At 48.5% G+C, this 24,299-nt stretch overlaps 1 protein-coding gene across 1 annotated transcript; it reads right to left on the reverse strand.

The window, feature by feature from the left end:
- Positions 1-1,713: 1,713 nt before the first annotated feature.
- Positions 1,714-10,708, reverse strand: LOC131924640 (serpin A12-like). The gene is made up of 4 exons (XM_059279929.1): positions 10,075-10,708; positions 7,813-8,083; positions 3,275-3,422; positions 1,714-1,902 (listed from the first exon to the last, which is right to left on the reverse strand). The coding sequence occupies exons 1-4, from the start codon at positions 10,706-10,708 to the stop codon at positions 1,714-1,716; spliced, it is 1,242 nt and encodes a 413-aa protein (XP_059135912.1).
- Between the last annotated feature and the right edge of the window lie 13,591 nt (positions 10,709-24,299).

Here is a 24,299-nt window from a genome sequence, read left to right on the forward strand (position 1 = left end):
GAGGAACAAGATGGAAGATGAGGAAGAGCCAGATGGGGAAGAACAAGATGAGGAAGAACAAGATGAGAAAGGAGATGGGAGAGGAGCTAAGATGGGAAAGAACTAGATGGATGAGAACCTAGATGGGTCAGAACTAAGATGAGAGAATTAAGATAGAACTTAGAGGGGACAGCAGATAAATGTAGAGACAAATCAGGCAAGAAAGGAGCTAGGCATGAGAGCAGAATAGAAGCTCGTAGAGAGAGAACTGACACAGAATAATAAAGTGTATGAACTAGGGAATTTTGTGTATGTAGATTCATTTCTTTTCATCCAGCACCCTGGGAGGGGACTATTGAGGGGCTGGATCCCCCTAGTTCCCGACACCCACCCTCACCCAGAGGGGCTGATAACTCTGTAACTTTGGGCTCACAGCCTTCAGTCCTTCTCAGATCTCTCCATAGGCCTAGCCTCCAAGGATCCTCACCCCACAGGGTGGAGGATGGAGGAGAGATGCTTGCTGGGCTCTTAGCGGCTGGAGCAGAGATGCAGAGCAGCCAAGAGCTTCCTACTACAAACTCCAATACTGCTGCTGCCCAAGGCTTACTCTAATATCACCGGAAGCCACGTCACCTCTCCAAGCCTCCTTTCCTCCATGGGTTTGCTCATTTCGGCTGCCCATTGGGCTGTAGTGACCAAAACAGGAAGGGCACAGTGTTCAGAAAACTGCTAGGCAGGAAGTGGCAATTGCTGCTGCTTCATTGGTATCAAGACAGTCTGAACGCCCCTCACCCAACACAGCAGGTGCAGGCCATTATAGCCAGAGAACAGCATCTTTCTGCTGTCCTGCCCGACATCATTGGCCTAGCCCTTGGTGCCCCCTAGTGGCCACAAGCAGACTCTGCGGGGGCCAGTTTTATGAGACTGGTAGAGACCTGCCTCTCCCAAAGGTTCAACAGTGGAATCTGCCTTTGGCCATAGGCCCGAGGAGCTCTTGGGCCTGAAAGATATCAGTCAACAAAGCTGGCAGTGACTCCCATCTTCTCCCGAAGGCAGCCTTCTCCTAATGCTGCACAAGGGGCTGGGCCACTTCCACGGTGCTCTTAGAGGCCTGGCTGGGCGAACAACCCCACCTGGACACGCTGGGAGGAGGGCCATGTAGTGCGTATGCCAGAGTTCCCAGCCTGGGATTCACAATGGAGAATGAATTCTGCTAGGGATTGGTACTTGTTTGCTTACCAAAGCCTTACCAAGGAGTAGTGCAAACCTCACTCCAAAAATGTAAGCAGAGGCTCCCAGAGAAGACGTGTGGCTTCCCGAGTGACACCTCCTTCTCAGATGTGAGCCCAAGACTCTCCATCAAACTCTGTTTACTTCCGTGGCCCCCGCCTTCCACGAAGCAGCTACCTGACAGCCCGCGGATGTGTGGGGGAGGTGGAGTTTATTAGATCGCAGACACTCCCTGCCTGGTGGGGTGAAGGAGGTGAGGGGACACTGGGGGTAGGGGTTGGCATTTAGTCCAGGGATGCTGATGGTTAGAAAAGGGATTAAGGTGGATACAGAGTTCAAAGCCCTGAGAGCCAGCTGGGCTGCTGGCTCAGGTAGCCGTGGGACATTGTGACTCTGGAGGATTAGTCTAGAGTGTACCTGTGGCCTCCTCCGTGTCACATGGGTGAAATGTCTCCAGCCCTAGGAAATGGGGGAGGTCTGAAGCCAACAGAGAACTCCCCTTTATTAACCACTAGGGTTATAAATCTTTGCCAAGAAGATCATGGAAGGCAGGGAATTCTCATAAAGCATCATCAGGAAGGGGCTGTTTAGCTTGATCCTTTGTGGGGTCTCCATGGGCAGTGTCTGGGCTCCAGAGCCTGCAGCCCCTTCCATGCCCTTCTCATCCATCTTCAGCTCAGCCTTGTGCACAGCCTGCGGAACCAAGAGACAGTCAGTGGCTGTGGAGCCTCTCAGGGGCTATAGCGGGCCGGAGGTGGGAAGCCCAGAGAAAGAGACACTGTAGCCGAAGTTGCCCAGCAGTCAAGAGGATGGTGTTAACTTGGAAGTGAGGGAATGGGGAAGATACAAAGGGGCTTTCTGTTTTCTCTGATTTCAGGGGCTCACCAACAGTGAGAAGGCAGAAAGGGGCTGTGACCTCTTAGAGCCACCTGGTAGGTAGCTGAGCACCTGTGTCATCCACTCAGAGGGCAGGATCCTTCCCACAATCCCCTACCACAGTCCCCCCCCCCCCGAATGACTTGACCCCTCTCCCTTACTACACTTAGCACCAGTCAACTCCCCGACCTCCCACATTGGCCACACCCTCCCTCAGATGGACACTCCCCTTCAGTAGAAGTTTGAATGAGAAATGTCCTCAGAGTTTCATGTGTTTGAACACTTGGTCACCAGTTGGTGGCCCAGTTTGGAGAGGTTCACCAAGTGCAGCCTTGCTGGAGGAAGCATGCCACCTGGGATGGACTTTGAGGGTTTGGAGTCTCACCCCACTTCCTGTTCTCACTCTGTATTCCTGAATGTAGATGAAATGTGATGAGCTAACTTCCTGCTCTGGCTGCCTGCTCTCACACCTTTCCTGTTAAGGACTGTCTCTCTGGAACCACAGACCAAAATAAACTCCTCTAGAAGTTGCTTTTGGCCATGGTGATTTATCATAGCAACAAAAACATAACTACTAACCCCATTTTCTCCTGTTTGTGAAATCTTGTCCTTCTATACCCTTTTAATCCCCAAACTGGGTTGCTGAATATATAAAATATCTAGTTAAATTATCATTTGTGATAAGCAATTATGTTTAAGTATGAATATGCCCCCCATGCAATATTCTGGACATACTTACGCTACAAAACAATTATGCATTATGTCTCTGAAATTCAAATTTAACTGAGAGTCTTATATTGTGTTCGTTAAGTCTGAAGACCCCATCTACACGGTCCTCTTTTCCTGTCCTGATAAGCAGGTTGCAACCTTGCTGCAGACCACAGCCACTGCCTGTCTGTTTCCTCCTTCCTTCTCAGGAGCCTGTGAGACCTTAGAGAGAAGGTTCTGGCCAGCCTCAGACTGGTTATGGGTCTGATCAATGCCCCAGCACTCGATCCCTAAGCAGAGCATTGAATCAAATTTCATTATAGACCATGTGAGTGATGATTCTAGTTTTGGAGATTGGAATCCGAGGCTAAGGGGTGGTTCGCCTGGGCCCACAGGGTGGGCTGCTCTGACAGCAGCTCTGGCTGAGGCTGCATGAGGACTCCTGTGTAGGAGGGGACAGTGGTCCAGCCAGGTAGCTTACCTCTCCCACTTTCAGGCTGCGATGAGATGAGATCCTCGTGAGGTCACCATGCTCCTCAAATACTTTGCTGATGCCCAGACGGGAGAGAACCTTCTTCATGTTGTAAGTAGAAGAGACATGGAGCTTGGGCACCCACACATCTACCACTCTGGAGTAGAGAAGGAAAAGGGTAAATGGAAGGACTCTATGATCCTTCAGAATGGACTCCTGAAAAACATGGTCAATGAGACCTTTGTCCTCTCAGCATTGAGGCTCACAGGTCTTTCTGTCCTTGGAATGAGAAAGGCTCAACTCTGGGACTCAAGACACCTCATACTCACTGACTACATCCTGCTTCCTGCCCTGCCTGCTCCTGAGCACTCACCCACTGGAAACATCCCCATGCTCCTTCCCCATGTTCATGATCTCTCTGTAGCAGAATTGCCTGTGCTGCACCCTGGGTCAGTTTAGACCCCTGCAAGTCTGCTGCTAGAGATAGCAAAGCCTAAGACCTGGAGCCAGTCAGAGCTGAGTTCAAGTCCACTCTGCTTCTAGAATTCCCATGACTGGGGCAAAGGATCTTGGTTTTCTGAGCCATGCACATGAGGAGGACTGACCTGTGGCCTTGGGTCCCCTTCTCTACCTTTACTTCTGGCTTGCTGCAGAATCTGGCTTGCTACTGTTCACATAGGCCTGATCATTCCCAAATATACCTTTCTACTTACTTATTCATTCAACAAATAGTTTTTAAGAGCCTATTACATACATGATGAACAGTACAGGAAAAGCCCTTGCCTTTGCCCTGTGTTCCAGCAGGGAAGATGGGCACTGAAATCAACACTAAGAAAAGCATAGTGTGGGTATTCACAAATACCAGTAATGTGTAAAGAGGCAGGGAGTATAAAGGAAAAGGGGAAAACAGATCAACTTGTGGGAATCAGGACTGCTGGGGCTCAAATAAGAGGTTTGGGCCAACCCTGAAGTGGAGTTGGGCAAGCTGGATTTTTCTCCCTGAAACAATAGGGAGCCATGGCAGGATTTTGAGCAGAGGAGAGCCATGGTCTTGATTAAGATGGCTCTGCTGTTCTGCTTAGGATACACTCTTGGTGTTTGATACCGACGACGATGATGACAGGCATGGTTACCAGGCAATAGACAATTGACAGGCAGTTTGTGTGGAAACCTCAGGGACGGAGGGAAGAGGCTGAGTCCCAATTTGCTCCAATATGGGGCTAATGGAACTTCCTAACACATGCAAGAGGAGTTGGGAGAAACTGATCAATCATGACCCAATGGGTCGGGCTTGAGTTAATGGAGGGTGGAGTTGCCACAGAGACAGGTGTGCCTGAGCAGATGTGGGGAGGTCTTTCTGAGCATATGGAGACTGAGATGCCAGCAGATGTCCAGGGATACTCTGGGTGAGTCAAAAGGAAAAGGACTCTGGCATTTGTGGGAAAGGGAATTGGGGCTGAGGATAAGGATAGTGTCATGGTTGGTATAGTGTTGAAGGCTCTGTGCCTGTGGCAGCTACCAGAGGGTAAATCTGTATAGTAAAGAGCTTGAAGACTGAGCCCCATGGCATTGGGCTCTAAGGTAGGGGTGGGGGAGTGGAGTGAGCAAAGGAGAGTGGTAGGCAGAGCTGTGCCACATGGGGGTGCCCTGGGAGGAGAAGGTGTGGCTGGCCAGTGGGAAAGAAATACCCAGCTGCTCACCCTGGTCTCTGAGAAAAGGAGAGTGCAAACACCTGGCCAAGTGAGTTTGAGGAGGGGTAGGAGGCAGAGCACAGAGGTGAGAGCTTCAGGGCACTCACAGTGGAGAGAACCAAGGGACTTGAGTAGTGAGCAGAGCCCCTGAGAAGGGTTAATAGCATCAGGGGTTTCCCTCAGGCCAGAACAAGGGATAGGCCTACCAGCATGGGAGTGGGGGGTGGGGAAGGCATGCATATGCCTCATGTTTGTTGTGGAGAAGCTACTACTGTGTGCTGTCAGTCATCCTAGCCCCTCCCCCCATCCCCCACCCTATGAGAGTGACTGAGTGGCAGGAAGTGTAATAGTGCCCTTCTGTCCATTGGTCAACGACTCCAAAGAAAGCACAGACATTAGCTGATGTCAGGAAGCAAAGAGCAAAGCTCTAGAGAGATGTTCCTGAGTAGTAAAAGGACACAGCATCTCTGTACAAATATGGAGACTGTAAAAATGTGACAAGACTTCTGTGCTTGTCAACGACAAGGCAGAACACACAGAGCACATCAACCGATGGACGAATAAAGAAAATGGGGTTCTTATATATGCACAGTGGTGTTTTTACTAAGCTGTGAGAATGAAAGCATCACATTTGCAGGAAGATGGACGCAACTGGAGGTCATGTTAAGTGAAAGAAGCCAGACTCAGAAAGACAAGTATCTAAACCTGCCTGAATCAACTATGTGATGCATGCCTGTCATCCCAGCACTCAGAAGGTAGAGGCAGGAGGAGCGGAAGTTCAAGGTCATCCTTGGATGCATAGGGAGTTCAAGGCTAGCCTGGGTTACATGAGATCCTGCCATAACAGACTGAGAAAGAAAAAGAAGGAAAAAATCTAAATATTAAATGTTTTCTCTTGTATGTGGCACTTAGACTTAAATATGCACATACATACACCTATGTGTATGTATATATTTATGACATGGAAGAAAAAGACCAAGAGAGACTTGGTCCAAAGAGAACAGAAAAGGGAATAAGAGAGAGTAGTTGGGGAAGGAAAAAGAAAATAGCAAGTTTTTTCTCAAATACAGAATCTAGATTTGCACACATATGCACACACACACACACATTCATAATGTGTGTGTGAGATGTTATCAGAAAGGTTACTATTTGGGGGAAGAGGGAGGGGACCAGTGCATACATATGTAAGTATACACATATATATATATGTATACACAGATGTAGATACACATATATGTATATACACACATAGATTTGTATGCATGTATGAGAATATATACATATGTATGTATTAAAATATCATCATGGAACTTACTATTTTACATGCTGACTAAAAATTAGTTTAAGATTTTTCGATGAAACTTTAAAATTAAAACATGGAGAAGCAGTATTTTAGACCAAACTTAAATAAAAAACAGCTATCTCCAACATCATTCATTCACTTTTTATATAGAATTTATGAATAAGAACTTTAAACAGGAACAAGTAAAACAAACCTCAGGCTGCTGAAGATGCAGTGAGGCAGGGAGCTAAGGGCAAGCACAGACCCTGAAGCTGACTGATGGGAAGGTAGAGGACCTTGATGTTAATGGATGGGAAGGTAGAGGACCTTGATGCTAACTGATGGGGAGGTAGAGGACCCTTGGTGCTAACTGATGGGAAGGTAGTAGACCCTTGATGCTAACGGATGGGAAGGTAGAGGACCTTGATGTTAACGGATGGGAGGGTAGTGGACCCTTGATGTTAACGGATGGGAGGGTAGTGGACCCTTGATGTTAACTGATGGGAAGGTAGAGGACCCTTGGTGCTAACTGATGAGAAAGTAGTGAACCCTTAAAGCTGACTGATAGGAAGGTAGATATTTCAAAACCCCAGCGGCTTTGTGCCTCTCGAAAAGGAAGCTTTCTGTTTCCTCTGAGGAAAACCTGAGCTTTTGCTCTGGAACTCTGGGCAACAGGTTTCATACTCTGTGAAGACTCTGCCTTCAGTGTGCAGGCCAGGCTGGAGGGCCTTGGTGCCTGAATTCCAGATGCGTTCTGCACTCTTGGAAATTAGGAGTGTTGGTGGTAGAGGTTAGACATGTACCTGTTGATGTGGTCCCTTCTCTTAGAAAAGTGTTATTCTTCAGCCTCTCCTAGGCCTTCCATAGTGGGAAGGGGCTGTAGAATGTACAGACAGTCTCCTCCTTCTCCTCCTTTACCTCCTCCTTCTCCTCCTCCATTGCCCAATAAGGGAAGATGAAGATTTCTAGGCTTTACTCCCCGTCTGTACTTCAAAATAACTTCACGACTACCTGCTAGACCAAATGGGCTTGGAAAGTAGGGATGCTGGCCTGTTGTGTGTGTCCTGATGAAATGAAGTGTTCTCTTTAGCAGATGTGGGCAAGTCCACTACCCTGAAAAGGGATGAGAGTCTCTGATAGAAGGGGGGACATTACTGGTGTTGGCTACCCCAGGCCCAGAAGGGGTGGGACACAAGATGCATCTCTGCTGAGAGGGTCCCTTTGTCCCTTTGATACCCCAAGTGTCCATCCTTGGAGTCTCCATGTGTAAGATTCCTTCATACCTCTTCCTTCCCTCAGCCTTGAAGCTGTACTTTAAATGCCACCTCCTCTGTGAAGCTCTCTCTGCTTGTCACCCTCCAGCAAAATTCTATTCTCCACACTCCCGTAACCTCAGTGCATCAACCTCAAAGAGCCCGTTTCTCACCAACTCCTGGATTTATTCCCAGGCTCCTGCCCATCTTTACAGAGCCCCAAGGAGGGCCTAGCTGTGCACTAAGGATTGAAGAAATGAAGAGAGTGGGAGAGAGGAGAGGAAGAAGCAAGAATCTCCATGGACCAGGCTCCGACTTTACCTTTTTGAGAGCAGGCTTTTCCATTTGGCAAAGATGTCCACCTGTAAGCCCTGCTCTATTTCCTTCATTTTGCCACTGTCAGGGAGGATGAAGGTGGCCGTAATGTTTCCTCGGTAGGGCATTTCCAGGATGGTGCAGGAGAGCTCGCTGTCATAGGCCATGTCGTACATGCCCCCTCGGAACATCATGGGTACCTTCACGGTCTTGCCTTTCTCTACAAAGAACTCTTCCTCTTTGGTTTCTTTTGGATTGAATTCATACTGCCACCTGGCTTAGGATTGAAAACAGATAAAATGGCACAAGTGTCCAGAAGAAAATGAAGGGGGACCAGACCCAACTGATCCCTGGCCACCATCCACATGGGTTCAGAGGGAAGTGATGGGATGTTGAGGAAGGGCTCATCAAGTCCTTCTCCATGCCTGAGAGACCTCTGTGGGATGGACACAGGCCCAGGGACCCAATTAAAAGAGCCTGGGACTAGTGTGGCAGGGCTGTGAGGGGCACAGTACATTACCCTAAGGCCAGTTGCCCCCTGAGGCTGAGACAGCCATAGCTGTATCTTAACAGAGCCTGGATTGCAGTTGCGGGGGTTGTTTGGTTTTGTGGGAGTGTAAATGTTTAAGTTGATATTCTAAAGCTGTTCTTGTGGGGGGAGAGGGGGTTAGAAAACCACAGGGACAGTGTGCTGTGGGACCTTGCTGAGGAGCTCTGTCTGCATCCTCCCTTTTCTCTGTCTATTTATTGCTATGAATGTGTGTGTGTGTGTGTGTGTGTGTGTGTGTGTGTGTGTGTGTGTGTGTGTGTAGAGGTCTGAGGTCAATGTTGTGCATCCTCCTCTATTGCTCTCTACCTTATTCGTGAGTCAGGACTCACTGAGTCAGAAGTTCACTGATTGGCCAAAGAGCTCTCGTCTCTGACCCCCTACTCCAGGGGCTAGGGCTACAGGTTATGTACCAACTTGCCTGGATTTTCATATATATGCTGGGAATGTCAACTCAGATCCTCGTGCTGGCAAAACAGGGCACTTCTGCCTGAGTCATCTACTGCCCCAGGATCCTTCTGTTTTTATCCAGAGACTGTCATGACATTGCACACAGACTCATAGCTGTATAATCTCAAACCTGCTATCCTCAGAGCCTCGAGGGTCATCTCCCTGAGTCCAAATCCAGGCTTCGCTGCTCCCAAAGGATGATCTTGAACAAGTGTTGTGATCTCCCTGGACTTGAGTCCTTAACTTGTAGGGCGGAGATATTAGCAGGCAGGACACAGCGCTGCTTGGGGACTTGGCAGGATGAGGCAACAGAGCTCAGTGGCTGTGTCTGGTAAGTGCTGAGTGAACGCTCCTCACTGTTGTCACTGCTGCCTCTAATGGTGACATGGAGCTGTCCCAAATTCCCCCTCATCCATCTCTGGTTTGGGAAAACTGGTTTAGGCTGCCACTGTCACTTTTCTTTCCCTCACTAGTCATCAGTCTCTCTACAGAATGTGGGGTCCGGATTTGGGACCACGTTGCTGAGCTGAGTGATGGCCTTGCCTGGGCTGAGGAGTGTTAGCCTCTGGTTTTCTTTCTTTTTTTCTGCATTTTTCTGCTTTTCCAAACCCCATATATGTGTGTGTATGTGTTATGTGAGTTCAGGTGTTGGAAAACATTCTTCCACATTCTTTTTCAGTCTTTCCCTTACACTTAGGGAAGCTCTGAAGACTGATAAGGGGATGAAGGTATCAACCAAAATGGCCACCACCACCACCATCATCATCACTCCATCCCCGGAATAGCACTAGGCTCTAGAGAGGTGGGTTCCAGTTCTGAATGACTAGTTTGGGAACTTGGAGTAAATAATCTCTCTCTCTCTCTCTCTCTCTCTCTCTCTCTCTCTCTCTCTCTCTCTCTCTCTCTCTCTCCAATTTTCACTTTTCTTTCTCATCTAAGAAGCAGAGACTCCAGCTTCTAAACCAAAGCATGTGAGCACAATCAGCCACAACACACACACACACACACACACACACACACACACACACACACACACACACACACCAGGAGTAATCTAGACTGCAAAGCTCACTTCCCAACGGTTCTGCTCTGAATCTCAGTAACTCCTTGGTGGGTTATGTATCTTGGTGGTCACTTTACAGCTGGATGGGGCAGAGTCCTGGCTGGTTATTGACACAGGGATTCAGACTCACAGAGCAAGCAAAGGATGGGGTCAAGTTTCTAACCCAAGTCCCTCTACATTCTCCACACCGGCATGCTCCTAGCCTTACCTCGAAAGTAAATATAGTTTGCAAGAAGCATCACAGTGCCCGGGTCTATGTTATTGACCAGGTGGTTGATTATGTTGTGGGTTTTCTGACTGACATATCTGTTGATTTCCCTCTGGGCAGTTTCCAAGTTCTGGAAACTGGTGAGCACCATGTCCGCATCATACACTGTCTTAGCCAGTTTCAGGAATCTCTTCTGGGGCTTCAGCTTCTGGTCCATAAACAGGGCATTGCCGAGATTCATCTTTAGGTCCTGTGTCTCTCGGTTGAGCTTGTGGAGAAGGTAGTAGAAACCCAAGTGCATGTCCTTGTCCGGCATCTTCTCGAAGTTGAAGCCCTGCTTGATTTCCTCCAGTGTGGAGTTCTGGGCCCCCAGAGACAGCATGGAGAAGGCGGTGGAGATGCTCAACGGAGAGAAGAAGATGTTCTGCTGAGGGCTGTTGGCAATCAGTTTCTGGAGTAGCTTGAAGCCAAATTCCATGTTACGCCGAGCAAGTATTCGGGCATCTTTCTTGCCCCTCCACTCTTGGACCCTGATTGGAGACCCATACATATCTGGGGGGTCTCTGACCTGCAGGAAACCTTTCACAGTGAGAAGACCTGCCAGAAACAGGCCCAGGCCCAGCAGGAGGTTCATTGTCCTTGGATATTATCCTGTTGAACAGCAGATCTGAGGTTAACATGAGAAAAGAACCCCACGGCCTCTGTCTTATTCACCAGGAATACTAGAAGACTGGCTGCGGGGTATGTAACACCATTGTTGAGTGCTTTGAGATTCCTGACAACATGTAATCTTTGTCATCCCCCTAGGGACTAGAAATTATTGTCCCCATGTCCTAAGTGAGAGGCCTGAGCATAGATCACCGTTGTCAATTTAATTTTTTTGCATTTATTTATTTATTGTTCTGGGCATTCTCACACATGTATGAGTGCTTGCATGCACGTGCATGTGCATGTGCGTGTGCGTGTGTGTGTTTGTGTGTGTGTGTGTGTGTACAGACACACACATCAAAACACATGTGTGCATATCAAAGGACATTTTGCAGCAGCTGGTTCTCTCTTTCCACCATGTGGTCCTGGGGCTCAAACTTAGGTCATCAAGTTTGAGAAAAGTGTCTTTATTGGCTAAGCCATCTTGCTGGCCCACTACTCTTGCTTTTGAGCCCTTCTCTCTTATCTTTGTGTGTGTGAATGTATATATGATGCACATGAACATGTACACAGGTGTGTACATTTGTGCATGAGAGAGAGAAAGAGAGGGGAGAGAGAGAAAATTCATGTGTGTGAGTGTGGGCACATGTGTCCCATGGTAGACATGTGGGGAGAGAGAGAGAGAGAGAGAGAGAGAGAGAGAGAGAGAGAGAGAGAGAGAGAGAGAGGGAGGGAGGGAGGGAGGGAGGGAGAGAGAGAGAGAGAGAGAGAGAGAATTCATGTGTGTGAGTGTGAGCACATGTGTCCCATGGTAGACATGTGGGGAGGGGGGGGGAGGAGAGAGAGAGAGAGAGAGAGAGAGAGAGAGAGAGAGAGAGAGAGAGAGAGAGAGAGAGAGAATTCATGTGTGTGAGTGTGAGCACATTTGTCCCATGGCAGGCATATAGATAGATAACAAAGACAACCTTGGGCGTCAGTCCTTGCCTTCCACCAAGCTCTCTTGTTGCTCACGGCTGCATAGGCCAGACTAGCTGGCCCAGCAGCTTCTGGGGATTCTCCCATCTCTGCCTGGCATTTTGCCATAGGAGCACTGAGACTAAAGATATTTCTTACTGTTCCTGGCTTTATGTGGGTTCTGAGGATTTAAACTCTGGTCCTCATGCTTGCGTGGCAAGTGATTTACCCACTGAGCCATCTTCCCAGGCCCTCCTTTATCTTAAGGTAGCAATGTCTCAGCGTCTTTGAAGACATTCTACCCTCCACAATAACAATACGCTGAGGCGTGGGTGTGTGACTGAGAACATGCCAGCACAACACTTCATCCTTTGGCTACAACTGTTTCATGAGTGAGAGTGGGACTCCACTCAAGTCAGTCAGTGATTTTCCTGGGGGACAGGGAGTCCCCTTAAGAGTGATTGGTTTAATGACATAGCCCCAAACCCGAACCTGGCCATGTCTCCCACAGGTAGATGGATAGAAGAGAGATAATAATGGAAAAAGGAATGAGTTGCAACTAATGACATCTTGAATCCCTGAATCAACCTTTACCTGGTACCTATCTGCCTCCGTCTTTTCAAACCAAGACAATAGATCTCCATTTGGGGGTTGGCTGGTTTGAGCTAGCTTTGGCTTTCTTGACTAATTCTCAGAAATCAAGCTCCCTGTAGAGGACCCCGTGGCCTGCAGGAAATGAGTGGCCTCCAGAGAGGAACCTGGGTCTTCAGCGAACTCTCCCTCTATCATTTCTAGGAGAGGAGAAGGGCCAGTGTCGATGGAGAGAACAGCTAAGCCTGCCTGGCTCGAGGCCTGCCTCTCCTTTCACTGACCCCTCAGCCCCTGCATCCCCCAGTGACACTGTGAACTTTCAGGGATAATAACTTCCCTCCCCGTTTTCCTTTCATCTCTAGCCCTGTGTCCCCACAGAGCTGCCTGAACCACGGCATTCCAGAGCATCTGTTTTCTCTAGCCAAGCCCTCAGTGATTTGGAGGGCTAGTAAAATACAAAGCAAAAGCAGGCCCCTGTGTCTGTCTCCGACATGCCACAGTATTTCCCTTTAATTCCCACTTTTCAGAGTCTAGGGCCCATGGGGAATGGTAAACCCATCAACAATAAAGGCTATCTATCCCTGGTGGTGTGAGATGGGTCCCTAGATTGGAGCTGGAGGCAGGACTCCGCTGAGAGCTGTCTTAGAGACAGCGCCTGTGGAGAAGTAAGAGAACCATGACGAGAGGAGGGGACAGGACAAGGATGCCATCCAGGTGCCAGCCAACCTTGGCCTGGTCCCAAAGCAGGAGCTTAAGAGGTTCTGACCCTTTGGGCAGAATTAGACAATGGGTGGCTATGGTCTGTTCCCAGGATTCAGGATGTGACTTAAAACTTCCTGAGACAACTGGCACCTTTCAGCCAGCAGAAAAGGAGTCGTGACCTTCATAGTTGCACTGGCCACCAACAAGGTCTGCTGCAACTAAGTCCTAGGTTTCTGGCACCAGGTATGGTCTTCCAGGTGACAGATGCTGGCATAGCATATGTACCCAGAGTTCTCCAGTCCCAGTCTTCCTGTAGAGCAGGCACTATGGATGTAGCCTTCAGCATGGCAGAGAGGTATCTTAAGAGTTTGTGGCAGAGTACTGGAGAATTCGAGTAAGCAATGCCTGTTAGGTCTTGAATCTGGAATGTTCCCTTGGGTTCATCATGATTTGAGCACTTTGTCCTCAGTTGGTGGCCCTGTTTGAAGAGGTTGTGTGTTTGGGGAGGTTTTTGTTTTTTTTGAGACAGGGTTTCTCTGTGTAGCTTTGGTGCCTGTCCTGGATCTCTCTCTATAGACCAGGCTGGTCTTGAATTCACAGAGATCCACCTGGATCTGCCTCCAGAGTGCTGGGATTAAAGGTGTGCACCTCTGCCGCCCAGCAATTGGGGAGGTTTTGTAACCTTGGACTTGATGTTACCACTAGTGGGTAGACCTTCAAACCCATCTCTGCTCCTGATATTACACTCTGCTTGCTCTCTCTCTCTCTCTCCCTCCCCCCTGTCTCTCTCCTCCTTCCCTCCCTCTCTTTTCTTTCTTTCTTTCTTTCTTTCTTTTTTTTTTTTTTTTGAGACAGGGTTTCTCTGTATAGTCCTGCTGTCCTGGAACTCACTCTGCAGACCAGGCTGAACTCAGAGATCCACCAGCTTCTGCCTCTTGAGTGCTAAGATTAAAGACATGCATCACCACGCCCAGCTGCTCCTTGCTTTCTTATCCCACAGGATCTGAGGAGGCTTCACCTCAGGCTCGCGTGACCATGAACGCCCCAGTGCCTTTCTCTCCGTGATGGACTAAAGCTGTGAATGAAAATCAACCATTCCTTCTGGCCAGTATCTTGACACAGCTACAAGAAACATCACTGATGGGTTGTCCTAGTACCCATTCTTATTTTAGCTGCCTACCCGTCTCTGGAGGACTGCGTGCACCCCAGGGACCAGGTTTCTGTCTGAACTCTAAGGGAGAATCCGGTGGAAGCAATCTCAACTCCCCTGCTGTGGGTGACTCAGGAGATCATCCTGAATCACTCAGGGCAAGTACTGAGACGGTGACTGTACCCACCTGTGACTCCAGTGGTCCACTGAGAGAGAACCCCAGAGTCGTTTCTTGGTATGTGTTTTCTTTAAACGCCTTAATCTCTCCCAAGAATCCCATTTGGTAATGATTAAAATTAATTTGCTATTAGTGAGGGGCTGGGTAGAAATAGATTAGGGAAGAGAAATGATAGAGTCCTCCAAGATGCTTCAGAAAAATTAAATAAAATAGGACTCATCCCGGTGGTGGTGGCACACGCCTTTAATCCCAGCACTCCGGAGACCAAGATCGATCTCTGAGTTCCAGGCTAAATCTAGTCTACAGAGCAAGTTCCAGGATAGCCAGGGCTACACAGAGAAAAAACAAACAAACAAATAAACAAAAACAGAAAAAGAAAATAGGACTGGAACTCAGGATCCCATGGTCTGGGCTGTTGACGCAGGTGCCCAGGATTAAAATAGAGGTTTGTGTTGCTCAAAGCAGACTTCCACCCTGTGTCATTACCCAATGCTGAGAAGTGGAAAAGTTAAGACATGTCACTCACACCGCCGACAGAAAGTTCTCAAGAGAGGATCTGCCAACCAACTTGGGAGTCAGGGCCATGGGCGAGCTGGCAGGAGCTGGGTGCGAGTCAGAGCAGGCAGGACAGAGACCTGAGCCAGCCCAGGAAGGCAACTGCTGGCTAGATGCTCTGCCCCAGAAGCACTCCCTGCGATTCCCACTCTCAGCCAGGCTCTCTATGGAGCTCCACTGCCGGGCCCTGAAAGGCTCTCTATGGTGCCAAGTTTCAGCAGTGAGGACTGGTGAGAGAATCATACACCTGGATGCTGGGCCTCCTTCTTCTACCCATGTGTTCTGTCAATCCTTGAGACATCAGCATCCTCGTGTGTTAAACAGTGCTGGTGGGGGGCCATAATTTGATCTCTTCCCCACAAGACGCTATTGCCCAGCAGCTGCCCCACCCGTCAGGACATAGCCACATGCTGACCACACCTCCCACCTCTACAAGCCTAGGTGTGACACTGCACTATGACCCCCTCAGGCCTCCTGCCCTTCCCTTCCTGGCCAGCCCTGCCTTTGACCTTTTTCTCCAAAGCAACCCACACTTGTCCCAAGCTTTCCATCCATCTCCACAGGCCCTAAACTGACCCAAATTTGTCAGATGGGTGAGATGCTTAAGTAGGCTATTTTTTTTTTATTCTGGCAATTAAAATAGTAGGGCAACTGGTTATTTCCCAATAAATTGATGGGCCAGCTCTCTTGAGTTGAGTAACAATTTGTTGGGTTGTGGGTTGGAATGTGTGTGTGGTTCTTTCTGTGTCTGTTTATATCAGTGTGTGTTTGTTATCAAAATAAACCAGAAATATATAAATAAAAGCAAGAAAGAGAAGATAGGCACTGAAGCCTGTGGGACACACAAGAGACAGGAAAAGCCAACAATGGTATTTCAATTCCCTAGTTATTCACATCCCACATTATCTGGGAAAACAGTTTTCTCTTCCTACGAATAAGTTTACCTCCCACTAATCCCAGCCACGGAGAAGCCATTGGGTCAAGTTACTTCACTGACTTCAAACCTGTATCTGTGTCTTGTCCCTGCTGGAGAGCTCTCAGGCTCAGCCAAGGCCACTGCCTCTGCCTCCTCCCACACTGACAAAGCCACAAGGAAATGCAATGGCAGACATAGTCACTTTTCCCTGGTGATGCACATCTTTAATCCTAACACTCGGAAAGCTGAGAGGCAAGGAACTGCAAGTTCGAGGCCAGCCTGAGCTACATTGGGAGACCTTGTCTATGTAAGTGTGTGTGTTTGCTCATGTATGTGTATAAATGAATGTATACACTCCCCTCCCCCTTGTTTTTAGTGTCCTGGTGGGCTCAGTTCCTATGTATAAAATGATATGGTGCTGCCTGTGACCTCCACACATCCTCCTGCATACTTCAAATCATCTCTACATTCCCGACAACTCCTACCCAGTGCATATTCTCTGGCCATCACTACACTGGCCGGTTTAAGCAATACAAGGGAAAAAGAGGTCTGCATATTCACTGCTGGTGGCAATGTTGTCTGCAAACATTTGTTGGTCCACGGTTGGACAGATCAGTGGGTGTGGAACCTGTGGGCACAGGCACCAACTGCGGTACTGGTGAATTTGCAAACAGCTTTCCTGGTTAATAGCAGATGGTTGGAGAAGCTGGTCATAACCAGAACATGTGCGCCACAGGCTACCTACTCAGGGCAGGGATTTGGAACCACTCCCTTTGGAAGAGGGGCCCTACACCTACCTACCTCTCTCCTAACACTGTGCCAAGTCGCCATGTCTTTCCTCGATGAAGCTAGCTGGCCTGCTAGCCCTTCAGAGACACAAACTCATGCAGCTGCTTCTGACAAGCCTCCACCCATAGTATCTCGAGCTTTAAGCACACTGCAGAGCTCCCCGCTCTGTGGAGGCATCCCATGCTGGCTGCCTACCCCAAGCACTCTTCTTTCCAAGCCTAGAGGACCCTGAACCCTCTAAGGCCCCAGCTGTCCTTGGATCCTTCCTGGTGTTTCTCGGTCTGCAGCACTTGGATCTGTCCAGTGCTCTCCCCTGAGCTGAGAGATTCAAAGGATCCTTCCCAAAGATGCACCAAAGTACCCCAAAGGGGGACCAATAAGACATCCTGGACATGCTCTAGGACCCACTGATATCATTTTAAGATAAAATTACCTAGAGGCATTAGCAACGAAGTTATTATTTTTCAAAGCGAGTTTAGAACTAAATGGAAAGACATTGTTTCCAGCTGCCAGAAAGAAACCCCACAAGAGAACAAATGCACATTGCAATGTGCTTAGTTCTTCCTGGAGAACAGAGGCCGGAATGACCCCCACTTACCAATTTGTCCTATAGAATTTTGCTTTTATTCTTCTAATACATAGTTTGTTGAGTGCTGAATGTAAAGATATATGCCTGTAATCCCAACACTCAGGAGGCCAAAGCAGGAGGCTAGACAATTCTAGGCTAGCCTGGGCTACATATTAAGATCATGTGTGTGTGTGTGTGTGTGTGTGTGTGTGTGTGAGAGAGAGAGAGAGAGAGAGAGAGAGAGAGAGAGAGAGAGAGAGAGAGAGAGAGGGAGAGAGAATGCTAAGCAAGGAAGCAACATGTTTCATTTTCTCCAGGAATTTGTAGGTTGATGGAAGCTGCCTCTGTCTCGCCCAGCTGCCTTAGCTCCTTAGCTCGGGGCAAACAGAGCCACCAACACTAACTGGGACCAGTCAGAGGGCAAGGTGGACTCTGAGTAGGAGGGCTGCCTTACCTCTGAAGATCTCACCCCCCACCCCCAACCCATTTTCTTCTAGAAAATTCTCAGAAGTAGATTTTCATGGAAATGAACCAAGCTTCCATTGTATCTGCCCAGCACTCCTCCAGGGCTGCTCTTACACACATTAGAAATACCCTAGAATTTTCTTCCAATGCACATGGGCTAGAGAGTACAATACCCTTCAGCCTCTCACCTCTGGAGTCAACCTCATGAGGAGTAGACTATGTTTCCAATCTTTCCAGAAGGAGCTGCATACTCACAGTGCATCCAGGCGCCATCCACAGGGCCAAAGGGACCTGCCTGGCTTGCTTTATGATTTATACCTCCAGGGCCTCCTGAAGAGGCCGAGTGTGACCAATTGAAGCTGCTGTTGGAGGGTCGGCCGATGGGCTTCCAGGAGCAGTGGCCACACCACTTCCTCTGAAGGATCCTCCTCATCTCCAGAGCCTAATCACAGCGTGATATGTGCAGACCACGCCCACTGGGCGGGAGCTACCTTAACACCGACCACTCATATCTTTTGCAACGTTTTAGTTTCCCAATCACTGTCTGGAGATTGGGAGAGTCAACAGGTGGATCCGCCTTTGGTATTGACATTGAAGAGTCAACCCCCAAATCACCTCTGTCCTCCACCGTAGAGGTTGAGGGCTGTGTGATTAGGGGGGTCATTCTTTTGCCTTTACGCCTTTTATTTTGCTATTTTTCACGCTAGTCGTCAACTCTGATCCTGTAGCACCCATGAAGATCCTTTGGAGGAGTGGTCTGAGGATAGATAAAACCACATGCATCGTTCCTGTTGTGGTAACAGGGATCAAACACCTCGATGGTTGATCTTGACTGTCAACCTGATGGGACTCAGGAGCACCATGGGAATAAATCTGTGTAGGGTATTTGTATTAGATTAACTCAGGTGAGAAGGCTCATCCTAAATGGGGGCAGTAGCCTGTAGTGAACTGGAGTCCTCCATCGGATAAAAAGGAGAGACTGAGCTAAGCACCATCGTTCTTTCTGCTTCTGTGTGGGTAGTCACCTCCGGCTGCCATGACTTCTTCCCCACCATGGGCTGCACCCTCCTCCCACTGTGAGCCAAAACAACCACTTCTTCCCTTACGTTGCTTTTGTTAGGTGTCCTGCCACAGCAATGAGACACATAACTAACACAAACACATGTGCCAAAGTCTGGAGTCACTCAGTAAAGTGACTCCATATGTTTCTGTCACATATTTGTTGAGACTATGCTTGGATTTTATTCCCTTGTTTGCTTTTCTGCATTTCCCAGATCCGATACTCCTTAGGGAGTTAAATTCTAAACACTTAAAGTAAAATGAAATTCTTCTTTCCACTTTTCTCACTTCTACCAAGTCACGTGAGTGATGTCAGCACCTTCCAAAAACCAATGGTCCTGGTTTGGAAGTGCAACGGGCCCATGGGTTAATTTCTAGTTCTGCTAATGAGCTGCTACATACAGAAGAATCATTCAGGTTTTCCTTTCCCACAAAGTGACAATTTCCAGTAACTGCTGTGACCCTGATAGACTCAACTCTTGTCTCCAAGGTTGTGCTGAGCAGGCGGTAATCCAGGGAAGGGTTTCTCAAGAAACCATTCAGCTATGAACTGAGGTGGTCATGACTGGTCATTGGGAATGTGGGACTCTGTGCTTTCAGCACTAGAAAGATGCCCAAACCACCCCTCCCCCACAAAGCTAGGACTGCCTGGGGGTACGTGTTGGAACCAGACATAGCATGTAATCTGAAGAGACAAAGGTCTACTCATGCTGCAGATGTGTTGAATGGAGAACAGGGTGTGGCCAGGGCTGGTGGTCCCATCTTGGCAGGGGCTGCAGAGGCAGAGACTGAGAGCTGTTGAGGTGGATGCTGACCCAGAATCAGCATCTACACTATGGCTTTGGGAGGGAAAAACCCTGCCCACTAATGACAGGGTGAGGCCTGTGTGAGTCCCATGACCACACCTGCCCATCTTCTCCAGACACTCTCTGTGCTCCAGGCCAAACTCCCACAGGAGACACACAGGGAGAGTCTCAGGTGAGAAGACCCACTGAGGTTTAGGCTGCACTGGGGGTGACCTAAAGTCAGACAGTTCTCAAAAGCCTCAGCAGATGAAAAACCAACCTCTTCCATTAGGAGGATACTCAACCATTAGAAGTCCAAGACCTGGACTCTAGGCTGCCACCAACCACATATATAACATGACCCAAGGCCTTGGACATGGTGTCTATCAGGGGTTTGAAAGATGCAAAAGACTGTTCAGCTGGGGCCATTGCTAGACACTGATGGCTCAGATTCACTGGCCTCACAGGACTGTCTTATGCAGGGATGAAGGGATCACAAAGAATTCTCAGTCTCTCCCTTCCTTCTTGGTTTTCCTAGGCAGACCCCACAAAGGACCTCTGAACATTGAACATTCTAGCTGTGGACTCCAAAGCTCTGATCTGATGAGAACATAGGAGAAGACAGAGGCACAAGCTGGGTTTGTTAAGGACCGAGTAGAAGAAACTCTGAGAGGCTAAAGGGTAGAGGAGGCACCTGATCCCATCTGGAGTGCTGAGGACTGCTTCACAGATAGGGTGAATGGAAGTTATCCGGGTTAAAACTTGGGGCCAAAATAGCTCATCAGAAGTCAAGCATCCACAGCAAAGTAAGGGCGTGATCTAACTATGTCAAACATTGGAAACGCATCTTTGATCTAGTTTCTTAGTTGCACATGGGAAGCATTCCATCTCTAGAACAGCAATCTCTATGTTCACCTCTGCAGCCCCCACCAGGATGGAATGACCAGCTCTGGTTGGAGCCTGACATACCTGCAGCATAGGAGGAGACCTCAGTCTTTTCTGGTCATGCTCTGCCCTTGGAGCTTTAGATGGGATGTTCTCCAAACATGCCTCTGGAGATCTGGACTGAGCAGGTATGGGATGAGGCCCGAAATTCTCCCAAGTGCCATGATGCATATACATGCAGGGTAGAGAATCTTTTTTCTCTGTAAGAAAGTTCCTCCTGGTGCCCCCAAACCATCTGGAAGGGACATCATTAAAAATCCCAGGGCTTAGGAGATGGCAGAGTCGGAAGGTGTTTGCTATGCAAGCTTGAGGACCTGAGTTTAAGCCCTAGGACTCATGCTTTTAAAAAGTTGGGAATAGCAGTGTGCTTGTAATTCTAGAGTTGAGGAGGCAGAGACGGGCAGATAAATGGAGCTTTCTGGGCCAGCCAGCCTAGCCACTCAAGAAGTTCCATGCCAATGAGAGACCCTGCCTCATAAAAACAAGACAGTGCAAGGGATGTGATTCAGTTGGTAGAGTTCTTGCCTAGCATATATTAAGCCCTGGGTTCAGTTCTGCCAAAGTTAAATGTGATGGTGGCCTTATAATCTTAGCACTCAGAAGTGGAGACAGGAGGATCAGATCTGTGTCATCCTTGGCTTCACGGGGAGCCTGAAGCCAACCTGGGCTCCAAGAGGCCCTGTCTTTGAGACACAAAGTAGTTGGCACAGCTGAGGTTGTCCTCTGATCTCCATTTCCATGTTTACATGTATATGGACCTTCTCTCTCTCTTTCTCTTTCCCTCTCTCTCTCTCTCTCTCTCTCTCTCTCTCTCTCTCTCTCTCTCTCTCTCTCTCTCTCTCCTTCTCTCTCTCTCTCAGCAGATAGCTATAGAGCTGTTGAAACCAAGACAGAAAGACACAGACAGGCCCACAGAAGAGACCAGAAAACAGGGGAGCAAACAGGAGTCACCTGCTGCTCAGCTAAGTCACCATGTGGCTTGGTGTGAGGAAGAACTGGTCCCTGGAGGGACAATGCTGGGAACTCAGCATCCATATGGGGTAGAGTGATCATGGCCTTGGTCCATGATACACATATACAGAAACCAAAGGAGAATTCCCAGGTCTGTCACATGGACCCTCATGAGACTGATGGCAGCCAGTAGTGTCACCCAAACCCCCACAATGTCAAGACACTCAAGCTTCTACCAGAAAACGTAGGGGACTGTATTATGGTCTTGAGCTAAGCAAGGACTTCCAAATAGCACTCAGTGAGCTCCTAAATGGAACTACCTTAACATGAAGAATGTTGGTCTGGGATGGGGAAATGGCTCCATGGGTAAAGTGTTTGCTGTGTGAGTGTGAGAACATGTTCAGATCCCCAGCATCACATATGGATTAGGTGTGGAGACATGTGCTTATAATCCTGGTAGTGGGATACAGGATAGGTGGATCCTCAGGGTTCTGGCCAGCTAGTCTACCCAATCAGTGAGCTCCAGGTTTGGTAAAAGACCTGATAGAACACACACACACACACACACACACACACACACACACACACACACACATTTATGCACACACTACAGAAAAACACACATAAACAACTCTGTTCAAAAACCACCTGAGAGAGGTCAGAGGTGAGCCAGACCGGAGAGGAGGCACTTACAATGCAGTCTATGATAAAGGACTCATGCCTGATGTGAACAATAAGAAAAGAGAACACTGGAAGCAGGCAAAGATTCCGATAACTACTGCGCAGCAGAAGATAGTCAAATGACCAGCAGGCGGCTGAACCATTACCAGGAGAGGAAGATTGAAACCACAGCAAAGCTGCATCACACATGGAGCTCAGAAGGATTGACAGGGCAGTGGTCGGGCAAGGGGGACCCTCCAGTGTGGGTGGGGACATCACTAGGGTTTGGGAAACCACTTGGTGGAGGCCATTCAAGCCAAGCCTTCACTTTCTGTATGACCTATACTCTGCACCCTAGGGCACATGCTCAGTGGCAAGCAGGGTGTGGGGTTCATAAGAACACATATAGCAGCCACCACAGGTCCCCGAATTAGCTCCAACTTAGAAATGACCCAAATGTCTAGTAATGGGACTGTGGGGAGAGAGAGTCTCAGCCACCATCCCAGATCACAATTTCCACTTTCTTGGGTGACCCTAGTCTTTGTTGCCCGCATGACCCCCGCAGGCGACACTCAAGATGGGCAGTCATGGAGCCAGTGACCAATGTGACCATGGTGTATATGACACACTGTGAGCCACAGGAGAATAAATAAAATAAATAAATAAAACCAGCTGGGAGGCTTTGAGGTTAGAATCAGCTTAGTGAAAATGTTACTTGATTCACCGATTTAGGCTCCAAATGGGGAGCCGAATCAGTCAATGACTTAAATCAAGTGATTAAAATCAATAAATTTTTTTTCAAAGAACATTGAAATTTCAAAAGAAATCTTCAGAGCTAGAGAGATGGCTCAAGAAGTAAGAGCATGTACTGCTCCTGCAGAGAACCCAAATTCAGTTCCCAACACCCATGTCGGTTAGCTGACAACTGTCCATAACTCCAGCTCCGCGGCTGGGGAGTGGGGTCCAGTGCTTCTTCTGGCCTCTGCAGGTGTGGGTACTCATGTGTGTGTGCATGTGGAGTGTGAAAGCACACATATAATTAATAATACATTTTTCAAAAAGCAATTTCTAATAAGATCCTGGATTATCCTGAAGTTTTAGAAAATGTTGAAAATCTTTCTAAATAAAATATGTTAGTAACTAAAAATGGAGTAAGACATAATTTTTTTTAAGTGGGAAGCATTCTGCATAATAGAACAAAATCTCACTAGGTCAGGGCTGCAGCTCAGAGGCAGAGCAGTTGCTCTACCTGTGAGGAGTGAGCCTGCAGCTCAGGGGTAGAGTACTTGCCAATATGGTGGGAGACCCCGACTTTGATCCCTAACAGTACCCCCCCCAAAAAAAAGTCACATCCAATGCATTTCAAAGAGATCTGGATAAAGAGAGGAGGAGGAATCTTTTTCTGATGTTAGAGTGAGAACAGACTCCCTGAGGATGTGACACCGGCCAGATGCCGTGGAGAAGGCCGATGGACCGTGGTTCTGTGATGTTTCAACTGCATTGCACAAACACCAGTCAGTAACAGTGAGTAACTAGCCAAAAGGGGTACGGGAGACAGAATGCTTGTGTTCTCAGCCACAGCCGGTCCTTGTGCATCAGGGAGAGCCTCCAGGGTCCACACAGGCGGGCTGGGAAAATGCAGCAGGCACACTTGGAAGGTTGTGAGGGGCCACTCTGGACGTTCTACCTGTCCTGCCCTCCTTCTGTCCTTCCTGCCTCTGCAGAACAAGGCAGTCTCCTGGGCTTTGTCAGTGGGCATGCTTGCTGATGCGCGAGTTCTGGTTTCACCTGGAGTGTGAGTTCCGTGCAGTAGACCCATTTCCCTGTGAGAACACAGGTTTCCTAACCAGGTCTTCAGCAGACTCAGATCTGCATCTGAAGCCCTTGTTGGGTCCCAGACTCTGAAGGGCCATGAAGAACAGCTGAGGCCACAGCATTTTGGGGACCAGCTCTGCTCTATGTGACTCCTGCCTGAACCCCTAGAGCTAGGCATGGGCAGGACACGTGACCAATGTCTACATGATTGCCTAAGCCCTTGGTTCACTCTCCTAAGGCAATCAAACCAACTAATAGACGGATGGATAGATGACCATAATGACAGACGAATAGCCAGATAGACATGCACACATGCACATATGCATACACACATGCACATACTTACCGTGAGCCCCAGGTCCTCTTTTCCTTCAGTTCCTCTTTCTCAACTTCCCCCCAGCCCACACTGCCTCCCACTTCTTAGCATTTTTCCTTTCTGTTCTTGTCCAATGGCCTCTGGTTTGTAATGAGTTCCCTCCCCAGTGCTGTAAGCT

This window comes from Peromyscus eremicus, chromosome 14 (genome assembly GCF_949786415.1).
Source record: "Peromyscus eremicus chromosome 14, PerEre_H2_v1, whole genome shotgun sequence".
Taxonomy (NCBI): Eukaryota; Metazoa; Chordata; class Mammalia; order Rodentia; family Cricetidae; genus Peromyscus; species Peromyscus eremicus.

Bases quoted from the DNA above. Each gene is read 5' to 3' on its own strand.
- LOC131924640 (XM_059279929.1), bottom strand. From the start codon at position 10,708: ATGAACCTCCTGCTGGGCCTGGGCCTGTTTCTGGCAGGTCTTCTCACT. The intron at 3,423-7,812 runs GTAAAGTCGGAG...TCTCTACTCCAG, and splicing joins AAAAGCCTGCTCTCAAAAAG to AGTGGTAGATGTGTGGGTGC. The intron at 1,903-3,274 runs GTAAGCTACCTG...TTGGTTCCGCAG, and splicing joins GCAGCCTGAAAGTGGGAGAG to GCTGTGCACAAGGCTGAGCT.